Raw genomic sequence first — 19,118 nt, 5'->3', positions numbered from 1 at the left:
GGATTACAGAATATGAAAAATTTTTGTTAAATCAGCGGTCAACTGAATTTTATTAAAAGTTTGTCAAAAGGATGTTTTTCTATATAAATTGCCAGAAAATGTTTTATCAAATTGGTAAATTATATCCTTTTGACAAAATTTTAGCAAGATCCACTTGTTCGCTTAACACAGAACTGGACTTCTATCGGTTCTAAAATATTCAAAAAATGTTGCTCTCATAATACCAATATTTTTCTGAAATATTCAGAGTCTCAAAAAAAGCGAGAAATCAATTTTTTTTGAATATTCCAAAATCTAAATTTAACCATAGCTTCTGAAGTGAGCGTTACCGAAAAATATTATGGACGGAGCTCATTCAGGAGATCTTAAAGTGTATTCTCAAAGTGTTTTTACTTTTAATATTTTTTTTTAGCGAAAAATCAAATTTAATTTATAGCGGTATCTGAGGCAAAATGGTAAGATAAATGTTTCAAAATACTTTAACGTCCTAAAGTATTTTTGTAGTAAACGAACACGGACAATTGAAAAATAAAAAAAAAATGATATTTTGAGTAGGGGAGACTGGGGCAAAAAGTCACAAAACGGATATTTTATTTTTTTATAAGCTACCCGAGCACCTCCAAAATTTCTAATTAGCAATGTTTTATAAGAAATTTACCGCTCTACAACTCTGTGAAAGTCATTTTCTTCTATTTTGTAAGGAAATACGTTTATCGATCCAATTTCTAAAAGGTAATTTTGTGATTATTCTCAAAAATGCTGGGGCAAATAGTATCAGGCATAAGATAGCATCACATTTTGATTCGCTTTATTACGGGATTTCGTAAATTTAAGTGAAATACCTAGATTACATATTTTCATAGGAAATTTATTCTTTTACACCTTTGTAAAACACTGTTTTCTCCATATGAGCGAAAAAGGCGCATTTTAAGCTATTTTACAAAAAAATACACCAAAAACATTGGTCAAAGACATCGTTTGACCAATGCAAAAAACAAATGGCGACACACAGCATTGACGTTTATTTTCACCGTGGGACATCAGAAATTGTTTCGGTTTTGTTACTTTTTGGTCCATAGCTTTTGTTACTTTTTACCCCAAGTGGTCGTTTTTAATAAAAGGATTTCTGGAGAAAAGAATCTTTGTAAAATTCTAAACCAGATATTCAGATAGTCAAAGAATATGCAGATAATTTGGTAAATATTCACCAGTACATCAAATTTAATATAAGTAGCTAATAATTGATATCTTCTGCACGGAAAATATTTCAAAAATAGGGTAAAAATTTCGATATTTTTTATTTTCTAAATTCCTTGTTCAAATTCTAACAAAGATTTGAAAGAGTGAGATAGGCAAAACATTCAAGAAAGAAAAGGATGCGAATTTCGATTTCATGAAATTTTCCTGATCTAAAAATATGTGCCAGAGTTAACAGAGATTGTTTTCAAAACAAGTTGCATCCGTGATACATGAAATTGTTGTCCGTTTAGGAATTCCTGTAGAGTTAACTATCTAGATAAAATTACTAAATATGATTATTCGCTATGGAAAGAGGCAAAAATCAGCACTAATGGCTCCAGCATATCATTTAGACCATTTTTTCAGATATCTGCGCTACCTAGACATTTATTTAAAAGGACTATCAAAAATACGTTTCTTTATTGTGTAATTCTACTCACTAATTCTAATTTCGTCTTTAGATGTTTCTCAAATATAAATTCGCCATTGATTATGTCAAATTGTATTAGCTGCTTATACCAATATTTCTGTTTAACTTTATACTTCAGTCAAGATAAATTTAAAGGCAATGAATGGAGTCAGCAATTACGCTTTTCATTTACTAACCAATTATTTTCTTTGATCAAAAATTCTTTCTCTAAAAATCCAATAAAACATTGGAATAACAGGGAGAGATGATTGATCGTATAGAATATCACGTGGAACATGCCATGGACTATGTCCAGACGGCAACACAAGATACGAAAAAAGCACTGAAATATCAAAGCAAAGCCCGCCGGGTGAGTTATATAAAAATGGATAAAACTAATGTGTTGTTTTTCTTTTTCTTTTTTTTGTCCTTCTCAATTTTCCTCCTCAAAAAATCCTTTTTCCCAAAACCAAAAATTTATGTTTTGTCATTTTATTTCTATCCCTTCACGTTTTATGTCTTCTCTGACTTTCCTCGATCATTAACAATTTATTAAATGTTTTGCATCTCTCGTCTGCATGAATTTACTGATAAAACTTTTTGAACTGCTTAACACTCTATGCTTCATGTTAAATTCTTGATTTTCTCTCTCTTTTTTTTCTGTGAGATGTGTGCAATAATAAAAAAACAACAACTTGAACTTTATTTTTTTCTCCTGATAAATGGAAAATTCTCACAAAAATGTCAATAACTTTCACTCTTTGACAAAACTTTCTTTGAAAACACGTAAATTTTCCCAAACTAAACTAAAAAAAAACTCCTTAAAAACTCTACCGCTTTTTGGCAACAAAATTAAAAACAAACCCACATCACTCTCTCTCTCTGAAAATCCCTCCAAGGTATCTGCGTATCTTGCGTCTGGATGAATTATAAATTAATCCAAACAAACTGAAAAAAAAACTAAAACAGGGTGATCTTGTGGATAACATTGAGCATCATGTTGAACAAAGTGGAAATCATGTGGAAAAAGCTCATGGGGAGCTTGTACAAGCCAGAGAATATCAATCAAAAGCCAGAAAGGTATATTCTTTCTTAGTAATTACAGCCAATAAAAAAAATAAGATTATGCAATATCTTTGGGAAAACTCTCCTAAAATCTTCTTTTGCTGCGAAAATGTAATTAATTAACTAATAATTTAGCTCAATGACACCAAATAGGTTTAATGTTGGTGATTAAAAGAACACAATTCTTCCACTAAAACTGAGAAATATTTATGTGATAGTTGTTGTTTTTACTATCGCACTCGCTATCTCGAATTTTTACAGTCTTGAGAATAATTTATGGAGTGTTCTTTAAAAAGGATTTTAAAACAATGTTTTTGATTATAGTTTTTCACTCGAAGCACAATAGCCTGTGAAAGCTTCGTTAGGGGTTAAAATTCTATAAAGTCTTTTATTGTTTTTGGGAAGAATGGCGAAGAACTATTCGTTGAGTGCTCGAATTCAAAAAACCGAATACTCTGAAAATTGTCTTTTAGTGTATATATTGTTTTACTGTTGGTATGGTTTATTGGAGCTAAGTGCTAACGATTTAAACTGGATATATAAATCGTCAATATAGGATATAGATAATACTACGAATACAATTGTCAATAAAACTTCAATTATTTTAACGCGAACCTCCCGGAATAGAGCTTGATTGGCTTTTTAAGGGAGTGTACGAATCGAGTTTCTCTAAGCTTCTTCATTGATGAAGGCCAATTTGAACGTGACCACGGGATAATCCCTCAAGCGAATTACACTCCATCTAGAGGTGGATACTAGCGATATAGCAGTTTCTAAAGGTTGTCCTTATAGCACCCCTCATAATCACAAACTTAATTGAACAGTGATTGGTACTTACTTACTGAAGTGGCTGCAGCGTTCTTTTAAGAAACCGGGCCTCTCATACTAACCTCCAATCATGGCGACTCTCTGCCAGCTTCGTCCAGTACCTTAGCACTCTCAGATTCTTAAGGACACTGTCCACTACTTCCATAAATCGTTTTCTGAGGCGTCCTCTTGTCCTAATCTGTTCGGTCTCACTGTTCAGTAGCCTTCCGGACATTCCTTAAGCTGGCTTTCTAGACCTCTTGACATCCTTCCAGTAACAGTTAAGATGTAAAATTTGAACACTTGTCTTTATACGAAAAAGTGAAATAGAGAAGAAAAACGTTATCCTTTTTGATTTTTATTATAGTTAACACTAAACCTACCGAACGTCTTTGGTCGTTTCTCGGTCAAATAACAAACCGCGGTAGGGTAGGATACTCAACAAATTTGTCTTGGAAAAGAGCAAAAAATTAAAATTTAAACACTGAAAAATATATTTTACATGCAATTTTTTAAGAAATTCATAAGTTTGATAGTGACATTGTACCGTTTAAATATGTGGTAATTTTAAACCGGTTAATTTGACCGGGTCTTGGTAGGTTTAGTGTTAAATACATTTCAATATTTTGACGAAGGTATCAATAAGGCTTTCCTGTTGAAGAGGTGTTTCTTCGCGGTGGCAGCCAAAATCCCGAAAGCCAAAATCCCGAACGCCAAAATCCCGAAAAGGCCAAAATCCCGAAAGCCAAAATCCCGAATGTTCAAAATCGTAAAAGGGATAAATTTATATGGAGGAAAATGTTCAGAATAATTTCCCAAGATACAGAAGATTTCCCTTAGCCTCCAGCAAGCGCGGGTGCAATCGTGGGAGCAGCTATGACACTTTTAAGAATTCGGGATTTTGGCTTTCGGGATTTTGGCCTATTCGGGATTTTGGCTTTCGGGATTTTGGCGTTCGGGATTTTGGCTTTCGGGATTTTGGCTTTCGGGATTTTGACCGGGACCCGTTTCTTCGACCCTAGCGCATACGTCGCTGCCGTAAAGTCCGTTTAATCTGAGATCCCTTGCGAGTTTTCGTAACAATCTTGCTTTTTACGGAGAGGGGTTGTTATTCACTCGTCTAATCCTGTTTAGAAGAATCAGATCCCTTGTTAGTTAGTTTTTGGTTCGTGACTTTCCACTGGGGTTGGGTACCTAATCTGCTATCACTTACCTGAGTGTACCGAATCTACCAGGCATCTAGCCCGTTTGGAGGTGAACATAGGAATTGAGGGGAAAAAATAGTTAAAAGAGTTTTCGTCAGGACGAGATTTCCGTCTCCAATTCCTCCAGGCTCAAAATGACGCGAAAATTTTCTAAGAATATCGACTTATGGGGAGCCAATCGTAACGTTTCGTAACGTTTAACCTTTACCTCGAGGAATAAAAATTAAAGAAAGGTTTATCGAGCATTCTTGTCAAATGATCGTGACCCTATAAAGTGGTTTTCATGAACAACTTGAATGGAATTGATTCTTATTTAAAGTATCACTTTGGGGATGCAGTTAAAGGATTAAGATCTGACGCAGTGATTAAGATCTGTCATGCGTCGGCTTAAACCTTTATCGGTTCCGCTGCATCCAAGCCACTTATTTAGCCGCATTATGCACTCCCTCTTCCTCCACTCTATCTTAACCCCCAAGGCGGTCCTTCAGCTCTATATCTCGGTTTCTGTATGCCAATGGAAAACACAGAGTATCATTTCTGTATTGCGACAGACCAGCCTTGGTTGGATCAGTTGCAGTGAATGTGTATTTGTATCGACAGATCCTTTCTTCATGTCGAAACTCGTTCATTGTTAATGTATTGGGAATTAGATATATAGATAATTTATTCATCATAATGCCTGAGAAGTACAAGTCAATAAAGATGCAAGAGTGTGTAGTGTTTTCTGCGGCCACTGCCGTCTTAGTGTTGATGACCAACCTCCAGTCCAGAGTGTAAACGGTGGAAAACTCTTTCACAGGTTGTATATGCCAGTCATGCATAAAACATGAATAAATAAATCATGTTTGATGCATGACTAAATTAATTTTCTTTCATTCACTATACCGATTCGATACGACTGTTGAAAAATCTCCAGCTGCTTAGTTTCGAACGCGAGACCTCACAGTCGTAGAGACACTACTCTACTAACTGATCCACTGAGGCTCTCACTCTATCCCATGCAGTGATATGTTAAGTTTCCTCAATTCATTCCTTACAAGGACATTAACACTTAAACGTATACTTCGGGAGAGAAAGTCATGAAAGATTAACAAAACAGGAACACTTGTAGAATTCAATCTGATGGGTTAATCAATAACTTACAAAGATATTGGACCACTTTGCCACTAAACACCAGGTTAAGACTTTGATTGTGATATTTTAAACCATTCAAGAGCTGCATTCCTATTAAAATTCTTAGACCTTATAGAACTCTTTCACTTTCAATAATTTTTACTACGGCGCAGTAAATTTTAAAGTAAATTGATGCACTGATATGGAACTCGGAGACTTCAACAAGGCTTTTAGCATCTTAATGGCCAATTATTAGATCGTTAAAAGCTTTAGTTCTACATATATAAAGTGAGTTATTTTGCTTCTTGGGCACAAAATCCAGTGACGCAAGTTCTTTTTTGAAAATTGTTCTATCACCTCTGGCTATCGTAATAAACGGCAGCAATTTATTCTCGCTCATATCTTGATAGTTTCTAGCATCGATACGTCCACTTACGAAGAAAATATTGCTTTTCATGTGTTTTTTTAAGAACCACCTCCTTGAGCTACCCTTATAAAATCTTCATTTCTTGTCGCAAATAATTTCTGTGATTTTCTAAAATATAAAGAATATTTGTAAATTGAACATTAATAAATGATGCCCTTTTTCTCCTAAACGAATGAATTTCAGAGTGATTATGATTTGATTTGTTTGTGAATCGACTATCCTTTTCGGATCCACTTCATCCAGACCACATATTTGGTTTATTATTCACTACCTATTTCTCCATTTTATCTTAACCCCTATAGTGGTTTCCTTCTCTATATCACGGTTTCTGAGTGAAGTATAATAATTGTCAGACTAATGGAATATTGGTTTGTTTGACAATACAGCGTAATTGGTCTTAACATAGTGAATTATGCGGTTTTGTCCATTTGCATCTTTACGCATTTGTGCGCTCGAACTTTATGCACGGTAACTCATTGCCTTTGAAAACAAGTCTATCATATTTCGCTTATAAATAGGGAACTTTTCGGGTCATGATATTCATAGAAAAAATCTGAAATTAGTCTAAGTCACGAAAAGGGAGAAAAATCCTTAAATGGAACCACGTCATACCTAAAAAGTGCTAGATTTTCAAGGTCCCGGTCGAAATCGCGAAAGCTAAAATACTGGAAATCCCTAAAACCCGAAATCCCGAATGCTAAAATTTTGAAAAGGTCAAAGCCAAAGTTCCGAACGCCAAAATATTCCAAAAGCCAAAATTCCGAACTCCAAAATCTCGAAAGGACTAAAACCCCGAAAGGACTAAAATCCCTAAAAGTCGAAATCCCGAACGGCAAAATTTCGAAAGGTCAAAAGCATGAAAGCCAAAATTCCGAACGCCAAAATCCCGAAAGCCAAAAATCCGAACTCCAAAACCTCGAAAGGGCTAAAACCCCGAACTGTACGCGAATTGTAGTAAATATTTCCCAGAATAAAAAAGATCGATATAATTCATTTTAATTACAAATATCAAAAATGTATTTTTAGTTCAATTCGGTAAACTTTGAAAAGTCGGACAGCATGGAATGTCAGACAAACTAATTCCTGCAAACTTTACAAGAATCATTTAAAACATCTTCAAGGTCTCTAAAATTGCAAAATTACCAAATTAATAGGGTAACTTCGACTTTTTAAAGTTTAACGGTCTTAAGACGCTAAGTTGCAATCAGATATTAGGATTGGTAATTGAACTTCTTAAAATTACGATATCCTTTTAACCCATTCAGTCAATGTACTAGAAATATTTGAGATATATAGAATGTTCATATTTTAGAATTAGTTTCTGACAGGTTAATAGATGATTTTTTTGAAAAGATTTTTTTTAATCTATTATGGGGGCACGGGGAGCCGCTATCAATCACACGTCTTAACGGTCACCGAATTTAAATTATTTACATTAATTCAGTAAAAATCAATTGATTTAGGTAGAGTAACTATCCAAGAAAACACATTGTCAATCAGAATTAAAATCAGAAAAAAGTATGAAGGCCTATTTTAACAAATTCGACACGATGTCGAATTTTCCGTCCGCCATTTTGAGCTAAAATTTTGCATGACTTTCCTCGAAGCGAAAAAAGAACAACAAAATGTATTTTCATGTCTGTCGGACTATTTTTCTCAAGTAATTGAATGACTAAAGTTACTAAAAATCCATTCCCGATAGCAATTCGACTATCAGTTGCCCAGGAATAAATCATCTAAAATCACTCAATTTGCATATGATGTGTAATACCATGGTGAGGATTGGGTTAAATTCCATATGGGTATGATAATAAATTTTTTAAAAATAAACTTCAAAAATATGTATTTGAAATTTTTTTTTGTGATTTCAAGAGTGTTCTATAAATTTTCTCAAGACTGTATTAATAAAATCAATTTCAGGGTCGCAATTTCTGGTGATGATATCTAAAAGCTTCTGTGATGTGCATGGGAAAGGCATCAATACTGTACATTGATTTCTTTCCAATATACTAACTATCATTTCGTTTTTTTTTTAATTACAGAAAAAAATCTTAATAATAATTTGCATTGCAGTAACACTAGTGATTCTAGCTATTGTATTAGCTGTTTACTTTTCACAACTTACTCCTTCCTAACATGGATGTAATCTTAACTTTGGAATGCACACTGTACAATTATGTTATTGTTATATTGGCTGTAAAAATCATTTAAAAACATATAATTTTTATTTTATTTTATTTTTTCTTTATTTCAGAAAAAAATTTACATAATGATTTGCCTGCTAATTACGTTAGTGATTATAGCAATTATTTTAGCAATACAGCTATCTTAAAAAAAAAAATAAAACAAAAAATTACATGCGGTATTAATTTATAATATCAGTTTGTATGAATACTGGATTAAAAAAAATAAGAATCAGAAAATATAAATGTGGAATCAAATTGGAAGTTTATTGATAAAAAAAAATAGATGAAATTTATTTATTTCTCTTCTGATGATTTATTTTCTACACTGCTGTTTGAATTCCCTTTTTGAAAATAAAATGCGTTTATTGCAAGGAGTTCATTTTTTGGATTTTTCACTGTAGTTTTAGTGCCACATTAGCATAGATTTTCTCATCAGTAGTGCATAATTTTATTCACACCGCTAAATTCATCAAAATGCTAATTTATATCAATTAAATAAAAAATTTTCTACTTTATAATATTTGCTTTTGTGACTTTTTGACATTTGTTAGCTTGAAATGTGTGCAAAGTCGCTTAAATATTTTTAAATTAAAAAAATAATATTTGAAACAAAATAAAAACTGGAAGATATTCAGATTAATTATTATCTTGGCATATAATACTTATTGAATCATTTTATATAAATAAACTGCTGGATTTTTTCTTACTAAATGGAAATTCCTAGATTTACAAGTGATCAATCATAAGAAATAATTCTAGCAAAATTCCAGAAATTTTGGAGTTATAAATTAACCAAAGAAAAATTAGAATGTCAAATAATTTCAATAGAATCAGTGGTTAATTTAATGCGCTTACGTTTAAAATTATGAGAAGTACTTCGAGACAAAAGAAAATATTGTATAATTGGAGGTAATTGGATTGATCATTAACTTTTTAATTTGACTTCCTAAAATATCAATTATTCCTCAGAATGGAGGCATTAGTTAAAAAGTTATCTTATATTAAAGAAATCACTTCTAAAATCAAAAGGCAATGCTTTAAATTATTCCTGAGATGAAATTACACAGAATTAATAATTTATTCATCTTTCGTCAAAATGCTTATTTCAAGTGAACGTTTTGAATGAAAAACAACACTGAACTACTTAAGCTAACCAAGTGCATAAAATTAGTTGGAAAAATCATCAATTATTGATTGAATTTCCACAGAATTCTGTCTGCAAACTGGTGGAATAATTCAGAAGGGCAGGGAATTTTCTTTCTCATTAACGCCCTTAAGTCCACAACTTTATAAAGTTGCAAAGTTCAATGAACAGTCTGTCATATTTTATGTTGCTTTTTATCGGATTATGCTGTTCCAGGCTTTTTCGAGATTTTTCAAAATACAATTAGACGATAGAAAGCCGACGTCATTCGAGGGGTTATTATGACCAACGCACAATAACTTTTGTTTGTAAACATGCTTTTAAAATTTCCCATGAGAATGAGCGAGATGATTAGATCTAGATCTCACTCACTCTCATTGAAATGTCAAAAACATGTTTACTAAGCAAAAGTTATTGTGCTTTGGGCATTATAATTCTTATAATAAACGTTTGGGAACATACTAAAAAACTTGGGATTCTTTGGGAACAGAAAGTCCATCTATTTTCATTTTTTTGACGCAACTGAGACTATTTAGGGCTATTGACCGTTCAGGGGAAATAACATGTAGATGAGAGATACCTTGTGAAGTTGTAGGGGACACTTGGAAAATCTTTGGGAATGTTCGGGAAGTCGGGAAGCGGCAAGGTACATTTGGGAACCCTTATGATCAGGCTTATGATAAGGCTTCAGAACCCATGGGAATTTATAGGGAATACTAAGGATCCATTGGGAACTAACGGCACACAAATAGAAACTCATGTAAATTCATAAGATACACTCACAGAAAAAGTGTGGAAACTCATAAAGATAGGTTGGGATCTTTTGGGAACTAACGGGGAACTCTTAAAAACCCTCTTAGAAATTCATGGGGACTGCTTGGAAATTTACAATAAACGCTTGCAAACCCATGGAAAGTTATGGAGAAAACTAGGAATCATTTGGGAACCAACGGGGCACAATTGAAAATTCATGTAAATTCACGAGAATCACTTGGGATTCCATGTTAATTCACGTGTTTAAGAACTTACTAAGAATGCTTGTGGACTCAAGGGGATTGCTTTGGAACTCATGAGAAATATTTGGGATCCCTTGGGAGTTAAAGGGTAATGTTTATGAACCTACTTGAAACCCATGGGAACTGCTTGGAAACCCATCAAAACTTATGGGGGATACTGGGACTCTCGTGGGAACTAACAGGGAACTGATGGGAACTCTTGAGAACTCATGGGGAATACTTAGGATACCTTGGGAACTAAAGAGAAACGCTCGAAAACCTACTGGGAATCCATGGGGATCGCTCGGGTACGCCTACAGACTTATGGGGAATATTAGAGATCCTTTGGTAACTAATAGGGCACAATTGGGAACCCATAGAAACTCTCGAGAAATATTTGGGATCTCGTATCAACTCACGCGCTTGAGAACCTACTAAAGACGCTTGGGAACTGATGGGAACCGCTTGAGAACTCATGGGGAATATTTAGGATCTCTTGGGTACTAAAGATGGACGCTTGAGAACCTATTGGGAACTCATAGGGACCGCTTGGATCCTCTGGGAACTAACCTGGAATCTTGTAAATTCATAGAGAACACTTTAACGGCGTTATCACACTTGCACATTAAAATTTTAATGTGATTCACATTAATTGTCGCTTGTGAGCGTCCAAATATTTTATTTGTGTCTTTGACTCACTTAATATATGGGGTTTTTCTATTTATTGATAAAGAAGTGGACTTGGCCTGCAAAAATAAGTTTAAATTTACTTAAAGCATAAATATTTTTCACATTAAAAAATTAAAGAGAAAATCGCATTAATTTTTCGCATTAATACTATAAATCAATTTATATCAAATTTTGCGGGCCAAGTCTACCTTTTTATCAACAAATAGATCAAATTTTGAATATAAAATGATTCAAACACACAAATTACACATTTGGACTCTCACCAGCGACAATTAATGTGAATCATATTAAAATTTTAATGTGCAAGTTTGATAACACAGAAAATCCCTTAAGAACGATTGGGAACGTTCGAAAATTCACGCTCTTTTTGGACTTTTGATTCTAGCCTCCTTTTTAAAATGTCTTAAAACCTTGAAGTTTATTTATTTATTTTTATTTATTGCCTTTATGATTGTACAATTTCTAAAAAAAAACTTAAATTTGAAAAAAAATTAAGAATACACAATTGAATGCATAATTTGATTTGTATTTATATGCCAATGATTTTTACGGATCTACTCCATCAATTCTGAGATAAAGAAAGCTTAAAAAATGTATTAGGTTCTGTGTTAGAGACAATTGAAACTTCTTATATTACAAGATTTACTAAAGGCTTAAAATAGATTCTCAGAACTAACTTTAAACTAAAGAAAAACTTAAAGAAGTTTGATTTCTCTTTAAGTTTTTGTTATTGAAAAATATTAATCAGTTTTTAGGGCTTACTTAAAGATTTAAAGCTCAAGAGTTTATCTCAGAATTGAGGAGAATATTTTTTAGATCTTTTCATATCCGTCGTATTTTTGTGTTTACAAAAATATTTGTGTTTTATGAGACTTTTCAAACTCAATAAAGTCATCGCGAAGATTATGATGACATAGATTGGTTAAATTAATTACTTTAGATAAATTATTTTATTGACTAAATTTATGCACGATTTTCGTACTATCCGTATGGAATTTATTACAAATTAACGCTTGTTGAATTTTATCTAATAATCTCAGAAAGTGTTTTTGCATTAAAATTTCAGGCTAGCAAATTTATCATAATGTCTTTCAAACTCATTAACAATTTGATGATTTTTCATAGTGTGAATTTTCACGCCTGCAAAAAAGTAAAATTTTATCACATGTAGATGTTGAAGAAATTGTTTAGTGATAAAAAGGTATTGAGCATAGGATAATTATACTAATACAATGCACTTTATGCACCCTCTGCAGAAGAAGATCATGATTCTGCTATGTCTCACTGTCCTGGGTATAATTGTGGCCGCCTACGTCAGTAGCTACTTTATGTAAAAGAAGAGTAACAAAAAGAAAAAAAAGTAACCACAATGTAAACATTGAAAAATTGTGAAGTCAGCAAATATTGCTACCACCTATCACCATGAACCATCACCATTATCATCACTGTACCATGAAAAGAAAGCAAAAAAAAAATAACAAGAACATAGCAAAAGAAGAATAGAAGTGTCCAAAAAAATAGAAAGCTATCAATAACTGTTGTGTGGATTTTATAATTTTCCATTTTTCTTTTTTTCTTGATTTTTTTTATGACATTAGACACTATACAAAAATCAATCACTCACAATTTCAAGCAAAAAAACACTATATAACAATTACACAAGTTATAGGCACGGAAATAAAAATTGGAAAGTTTAATTGTTTGGTAGTAATAAAAATTTATTGGCTGTAAATCCTGGAACATCGATCCTGTTTTCTTTAAGTAAACTTACCATTACGACCAAAGTGATTATTTGTTTTAGACAAATTTATCCAATTTGAGAAAGTTTAACTTTTTCGAACATTCTGACTTCGAAAGCATTACCTTTTAAGGGACGCTTTCCAAACACAGCTGTTTAGAAAAAAAAAATCGTTAGAAATGATTTTCTCAATAATTGGAATGATGAACTAAACATGTTTTTTCTCTCATTCATTGCCGGTTCATAACCGATTGGAACCGGTTGAGACTTCTCATAGTTCCAAGACCTTTCCAACAATGCGAAACTTTCCTAATTACGATAAGAAATAAACTTTCTAGAGCCTTTATTCAATCATAACTACAGAAATGCAAAAATAGTCTTTCGACAACATTGACAAATGTTTGATGCCCCTGAGTCAACGGCCGCGGTAATTCTACTGGATTTCCAGCAGAATTTTCTGTTATGTCCGCAGACTACCGTTAAAAGGTCATGTGGATTTCCATAAATTCAAGTATCAGATGCCAATTGGTGACTTGGAACTTGGAGAGTGTACCATACACCTTTCGTCCATTTGAGTATGTGTTGCTCTCAAGAATTATAGCACTAGAGGAAAAACACAAGTGTGAAATTTTTGCGATCAATTCCATTGAGTATTGGCCGGAAAGATATATTGGAATAATACTTGGAATATTCCATGGAAAATTTAAATAAATTTCTAGCAAATGTTCTCAAGTATAGCAGAAAATTTCTTGGATATTCGTGGATTTTTCCACGAAGAGTCGCGAAGAAAATAGCGGATAAATTCCACGGATTTTTCTTCTAAAGAGAAACTTTGCAGCCAATCGGTTACGCGCTGAACACTAGCTTCTCCCCAACGGTTAAATCCCCCGTTGGTGTTTGTATGGACATCATAGATGTCTTTCGGAGCGGCACCGATTCCTCCTAAGAGCGTTTTTAATGTTAGCCTGTGAGTTACCCCTTCGGGAGGGTTATAGAGAGAATTAGTATTGAGAGTTACTTCATGCTGGATCGTTGTAAGGAGTAGATCACTAGGAGTCTGTTCAATCGCTTTCACAATAAATTAATTCTCCAAGGAAAACATGGGCTACTGGTTTAATTGTACGCATGATATCGTTTCTCAAGGCTCGTAGTGAGTCAAAAACGAGTTGAAGTGCACATGACAATTGGTTGAGATCAGTGGCAAAGGCAATCAGAGCCAGTGCCCCCATAGTTCACTTCGTAGAGCATTCGCCTTGACAGCAAAAGGCCCCCAGTTCAAGTCTGTGTGGAAGCAGAAAATTTTCCTATATCTATTTGGGTTACATTTGTGGGTTGGGATTGGGAATCACTAGTAGTAATTGCCGCTCTCTGTGAACACAAAATTTCTTAGGATTACGCACCAAGCGAACAGAAGTCTGTTCAATCACTTTCACAATAGATCATTAGGAGGAACGCTGAGGGTTTTCAAGAAATTTCTGACGACCAAGGCATTCATCTACGCGATTGGTTTAGGGATTCCGTCCTTACAGATTCCCTGACAGATCTAACAGTTTTATCAATGAAAAATCGTAATACCAATAGATGAATAATCCGGAACCCATGTAAGTCTCAAATTAGCTACACAGAAAAAAATATTTTGCAAAAATGTTCGTAAATGTTTGTGACTTCCTATGGGGGAGTTACGAAATGCTCGTGAATCGTATAACCCACAAATAAGTTCGTAAAAGTTTGTACTTTTTCACATTGTTCGTAACATGATCATTTGACGAACATTTTTTGTACTTTTACAAACATTTGTTCGTAAATGTTCGTAAGATGTTCGACAGAAAGACAAACATTTACGAACAAATGACAAAAATTTACGAACATTTTTTCTGTGTTTACGAACATTTACGAACAAATGTTTGTAAAAGTGCAAAAAATGCTCGTCAAGTGATCATGTTACGAACAATGTTTGTGAAAAAAGTATAAACTTTTACGAACATGTTTGTGAATTATACGATTCACGCGCATTTTGTAACTCCCCCATAGGAATTCACAAACATTTACGAACATTTTTCTATACAGAAGCCTAAAAGCGCCTCTTCCGGCAAGCTTACGAAGTTAAAATGTTCGGAAAAGTTATAGATAATTTCAAGACATTTTCAAAATAACCAAATTTGTTTAAAATTGATAATACATTTGGTCTCAATGATATATTACCCCAAGAAGATGGAAACAAATCAAATATTCATATTTCAGCAGATAGAGTCCTTAATGGAGTAGGGGAAAGTGTCCATGCTTCGTACGATCCCAAGCTTCGTAAAGTCTAAATTTTACCTATGTTTCTCAGTAAATGTGACTCATCGCACCGATATTTTAAAAACTAGGTGAAAGTGACCAGTTTTTAAAATTGTAGAGTAACATTTATTCAGAAGCATAGGAAAAATTTAGTCATTACGTAGCTTGGGATCGTATGAAGCATGGATATTTATCTCTACATTAAACTATTTAAACTTATTCATTTTCATTTCTGTGCCTCAACTTTGTCAAATCCTGTGTACTGGTCCAATGAACACACATCTTATTTTTCGTAAAGATCGTTCTTTTCAACGTAATGTGTATTATTTCTTCACACTTTAATTTTTATCTAATTTTTTGATGTTCAAGAGCAATGACAGCAATTTTGAATAAAAAGGCACCAAGATATTAAAGTATAACATACCAACAAATAAAAAAAATGTGGCATCCGAGTTGTTGAAATTTTTTAGATTTGAGATGAGCAAGGAAGGTCGAGTTGAAAGTATTAAAGTGTTGCATAAATAAATTATAATAGTTACATCAATCTTTCCTCTCAGGTACAATTAGATATTTGTATAAATCCTTATTATTTTTTTTGTAGTTTGATAAAAATTTTCTTTTTGTCTTCTGTGTTTCAAAACAAAAATCACCAGCAAAAAAAAATTAGTAGAGAGCAAAATTTGATAAACAAAATTCTTAAAATGTTTTTTGTGTTATTCAATTCGACAGAAGAAAATCATTATTTTGGTGTGTTTGAGCATCCTTTTGATTATCATTGCTGCAACGATAGCCGGATATTTTATTCCTAATTGAATTCGCCATCACATTGAGATCACAATTGGATATCTTCATGTTCAAAAAATTTTAAAAAGAATTAAATGCAGAGAAAAACACATTCGACAAAAGAAAACAACTTTTTTGAGGGAGTAAAAGATATATTTTTTTTCTTGAGCCCTGTGCTAAGGGTTTAATTATTAAAAAAATATGCAAAATTGAAGTGATATGTTTAGAAGAATTTGGTTTTGGGAAAAGTAATATAATAGTGTTTTATTTTTTATTATTTCCCAATAATTTACGTTATTATATTGATTTTTATTTAGGCATTAACCAAAAATATGTTTGACGTAGAAGAAAAAGAGTTTGGAAAAAGAAATTTTAGGTCATCGGCTGGTTTGGAAAAAAACAAATCTCTTTTAAAACCAAAAAAAAATTGAAAAAAGGGAACCTTAGTTGATTGTAGTGATTTTATTGATTAATTAGATGAGAAACATGAAAAAGAAGAGGGAAAAAATTAAAAAAAAAACAAAGAAGATGCGTTTTAGCAATAATATGATATATTAATGAAAAAAAGTAATACATAAATGATATATAACGACGTTACACTATTTGTAATTTCGGAAAATTGAGCGAAATTTGTTTCTTCTGAAAAAAAATAGAAAAAAAGTTGACAAAAAAATATAAAAAAAAGAAATTATAAAGAGTGTAATTCCTTTTTCTGCCATTTGAATGAATTGCAATTACATGGATGTCTTTCGCTCACAAAATTATTGAGAAAAAAAATGAGGAGAATAAAAAAAATTACCATAACGCATCAAGAAAATTAATTATAAGATTCAATTTTCTGGAACTATAAGATAGGGAAGCAGTTCAAGAAGATGTGTGATAACATTTATCTTCAATTTATATTTAATAAAAAAAGTATATATATAATTAGATGATAGACATTATTTATTACAATATTTAATAAATTTTACATTTTGAGGACATAATATTGATGAAGAGTTCATGTTTATTATACAACAGACAGAAAACCAAGAACGGTGTATATTTCAAGGAAAGGACAGCAAATGAACTAAACAGAATTTTAGAGAATGTTAGAAAGTTTTTTAGTTATATTTAAGTTGCTGTCTTGTATATTTTTTTCTCTAAATAAGTTTTAAAGAGAATTCTAGGAAATCCTTGGATTAAAGTATTGAGTTACTGATGGACACACTACGTAAGAAAAGCAAAAAAAAAGATAGTGAATTAAAGAAAAGTAGGGAAAGTGCAGAGAATCAATAGACATAGGAACACGATAGAGAAAAGTTTCACAACATTTCTTTTTCTACATAAACTTGATTACATTTTTTTTTTGTACATAACATTTCGTTATGACAGTTACGTTGAATAATTTAAAAACTAATAGAGGATTTATGATATTTAATCACGATACGAGAAACATGATTTATTTATATTCTAGTCACACAGAAAAAAAGCATAAAAAAGTCATATATTGAAAAAAAAGTAATTTTCATTTAATAATCACAAATATATAATAAAGACAAATCACACATAAACAGACATTAGAAATCACAAAATATTGAAATAATTAATTTTACTTATCCGCATAAAAATGCAATTTAGCGCGTATATTTAATTACAACAAAAAAAAACATTTCTTCGAATTAAATAAATAAACAACTAGAGGGATAAACAAGAATATTTAAACACTAATAAATTGACAAAAAAAGAAACAACATGAAACGATTTGTGGAAAAGTTTCCAAGTTACAACTTAATAGAGACAACACAATTTTTAGGAAATTATTTGCATTTTCTCGTATGTCTTTTTTAAACGATTTCCAGTAACAATTTATTAGCGCAGATAAATTGCTGGGACTAGATATGATTTCCTTTTACTTAGAATTCAAACTAGGTTGCTCTCCTTTGGGGGATAACTTGCCAGAGGAATGAAGAATCTCATCTTTGCGTAAAGGTTTGTTAATCATGAGTACTAACGCAGTAAACTGCATTATACGAAAACTATGTGATTGGGGTACCCATCGGACGAGTCCCAGATGGCGGATAGTTTGGAATTATCTAGAAGCACGTATCGGCATTTTGGCATCTAAATTGCACATCGTCCTAAAGCCTGAGTCTCTTATACGAAAACTACGAACAGCCTCTAATTTTTGAAGTTTGATAATGAATCTGGAAAACATCGTTATAGCTAGGTTGTTTTAATTCTAGCAGTTAAACATTAAATCTCGATGAAACTGGGTACAAATGCCAAAATGCCATAGCCGAATCGTAATGAAATTCAACATTCATTTCATTACAGTGCAATCGCTACACTGAGAATCATGATTCTAGCAGTTAAACACGATATTTCAAGATCGAAACTAATGAACAAGTCGCTAAAATTTCAAACACATACAGTGAAATAAAACACCCAGAACTGCGAATTTACATTCGCTATACTGCTAAGCCCTTATTCTAGAAGATAAGACAGTGAACAGAAATTTCAAAATATCAGCTAACCCCTAGAGTTTCGAATTTTCACTTTTATGAATACCCGTTATTCTAGCAGTTGAATTTTAAGAACAAGGAGTACAAGCGTCAAAACTGTTAAATTTCTGAAAAGCGTCAATATGTTTAAATGAAATACTCTGGATGGTAGACTTAAGTTCGTTACATCGAATAGGTCTTATTCTAGTAGTTTAACGTCCCATTTTAATAACTGGGAGTAAAAGTGTCAAAACTGCTAAAATTTTGAAAAGACGGAATACATTTAAATGCAAAATGCAGAACGAAGGACAAATATTCACTATAATGGATAGATTTTAGGACTGAAATATAGACTCAGGCTGATCTTCGAAAGTATTTATCCTGTAAAATCTGACAGTAAAGATTTATTCCAAACTTCATATACTTAGGGTTAAGGATCATCGATATAAGATCATTTGCATAAATTTCCTTTACCTAGTCCTTTACTACTAAATTTTACAGGTTATATATTCTCGAGGATCAGTCTGAGTCTATTTGTGCCGTTATTGTAGCAG

At 32.4% G+C, this 19,118-nt stretch overlaps 1 protein-coding gene across 6 annotated transcripts in view; it reads left to right on the top strand.

The window, feature by feature from the left end:
• The window catches only part of LOC129799630 (syntaxin-1A), a 43,134-nt gene extending 29,921 nt beyond the window's left edge, over positions 1 to 13,213 (top strand). Inside the window, exons 7-8 of one of the 6 annotated variants that reach the window (XM_055843702.1) lie at positions 1,908 to 2,018; positions 12,537 to 13,213. In XM_055843702.1, the coding sequence (XP_055699677.1) occupies positions 1,908 to 2,018; positions 12,537 to 12,614 (189 nt within the window). In that variant the 3' untranslated portion in view covers positions 12,615 to 13,213. Of the gene's footprint in view, positions 1 to 1,907; positions 3,842 to 8,307; positions 8,707 to 12,536 lie in introns of those variants that run through there. The other 5 variants (XM_055843701.1, XM_055843699.1, XM_055843700.1 and 2 more) reach the window with 5 other exon arrangements.
• The last annotated feature ends 5,905 nt before the right edge of the window (positions 13,214 to 19,118 follow it).

Source organism: Phlebotomus papatasi, chromosome 1 (assembly GCF_024763615.1).
Source record: "Phlebotomus papatasi isolate M1 chromosome 1, Ppap_2.1, whole genome shotgun sequence".
NCBI classification, from domain to species: domain Eukaryota; kingdom Metazoa; phylum Arthropoda; class Insecta; order Diptera; family Psychodidae; genus Phlebotomus; species Phlebotomus papatasi.
This window is presented reverse-complemented; position numbering and strand designations above follow the sequence as displayed.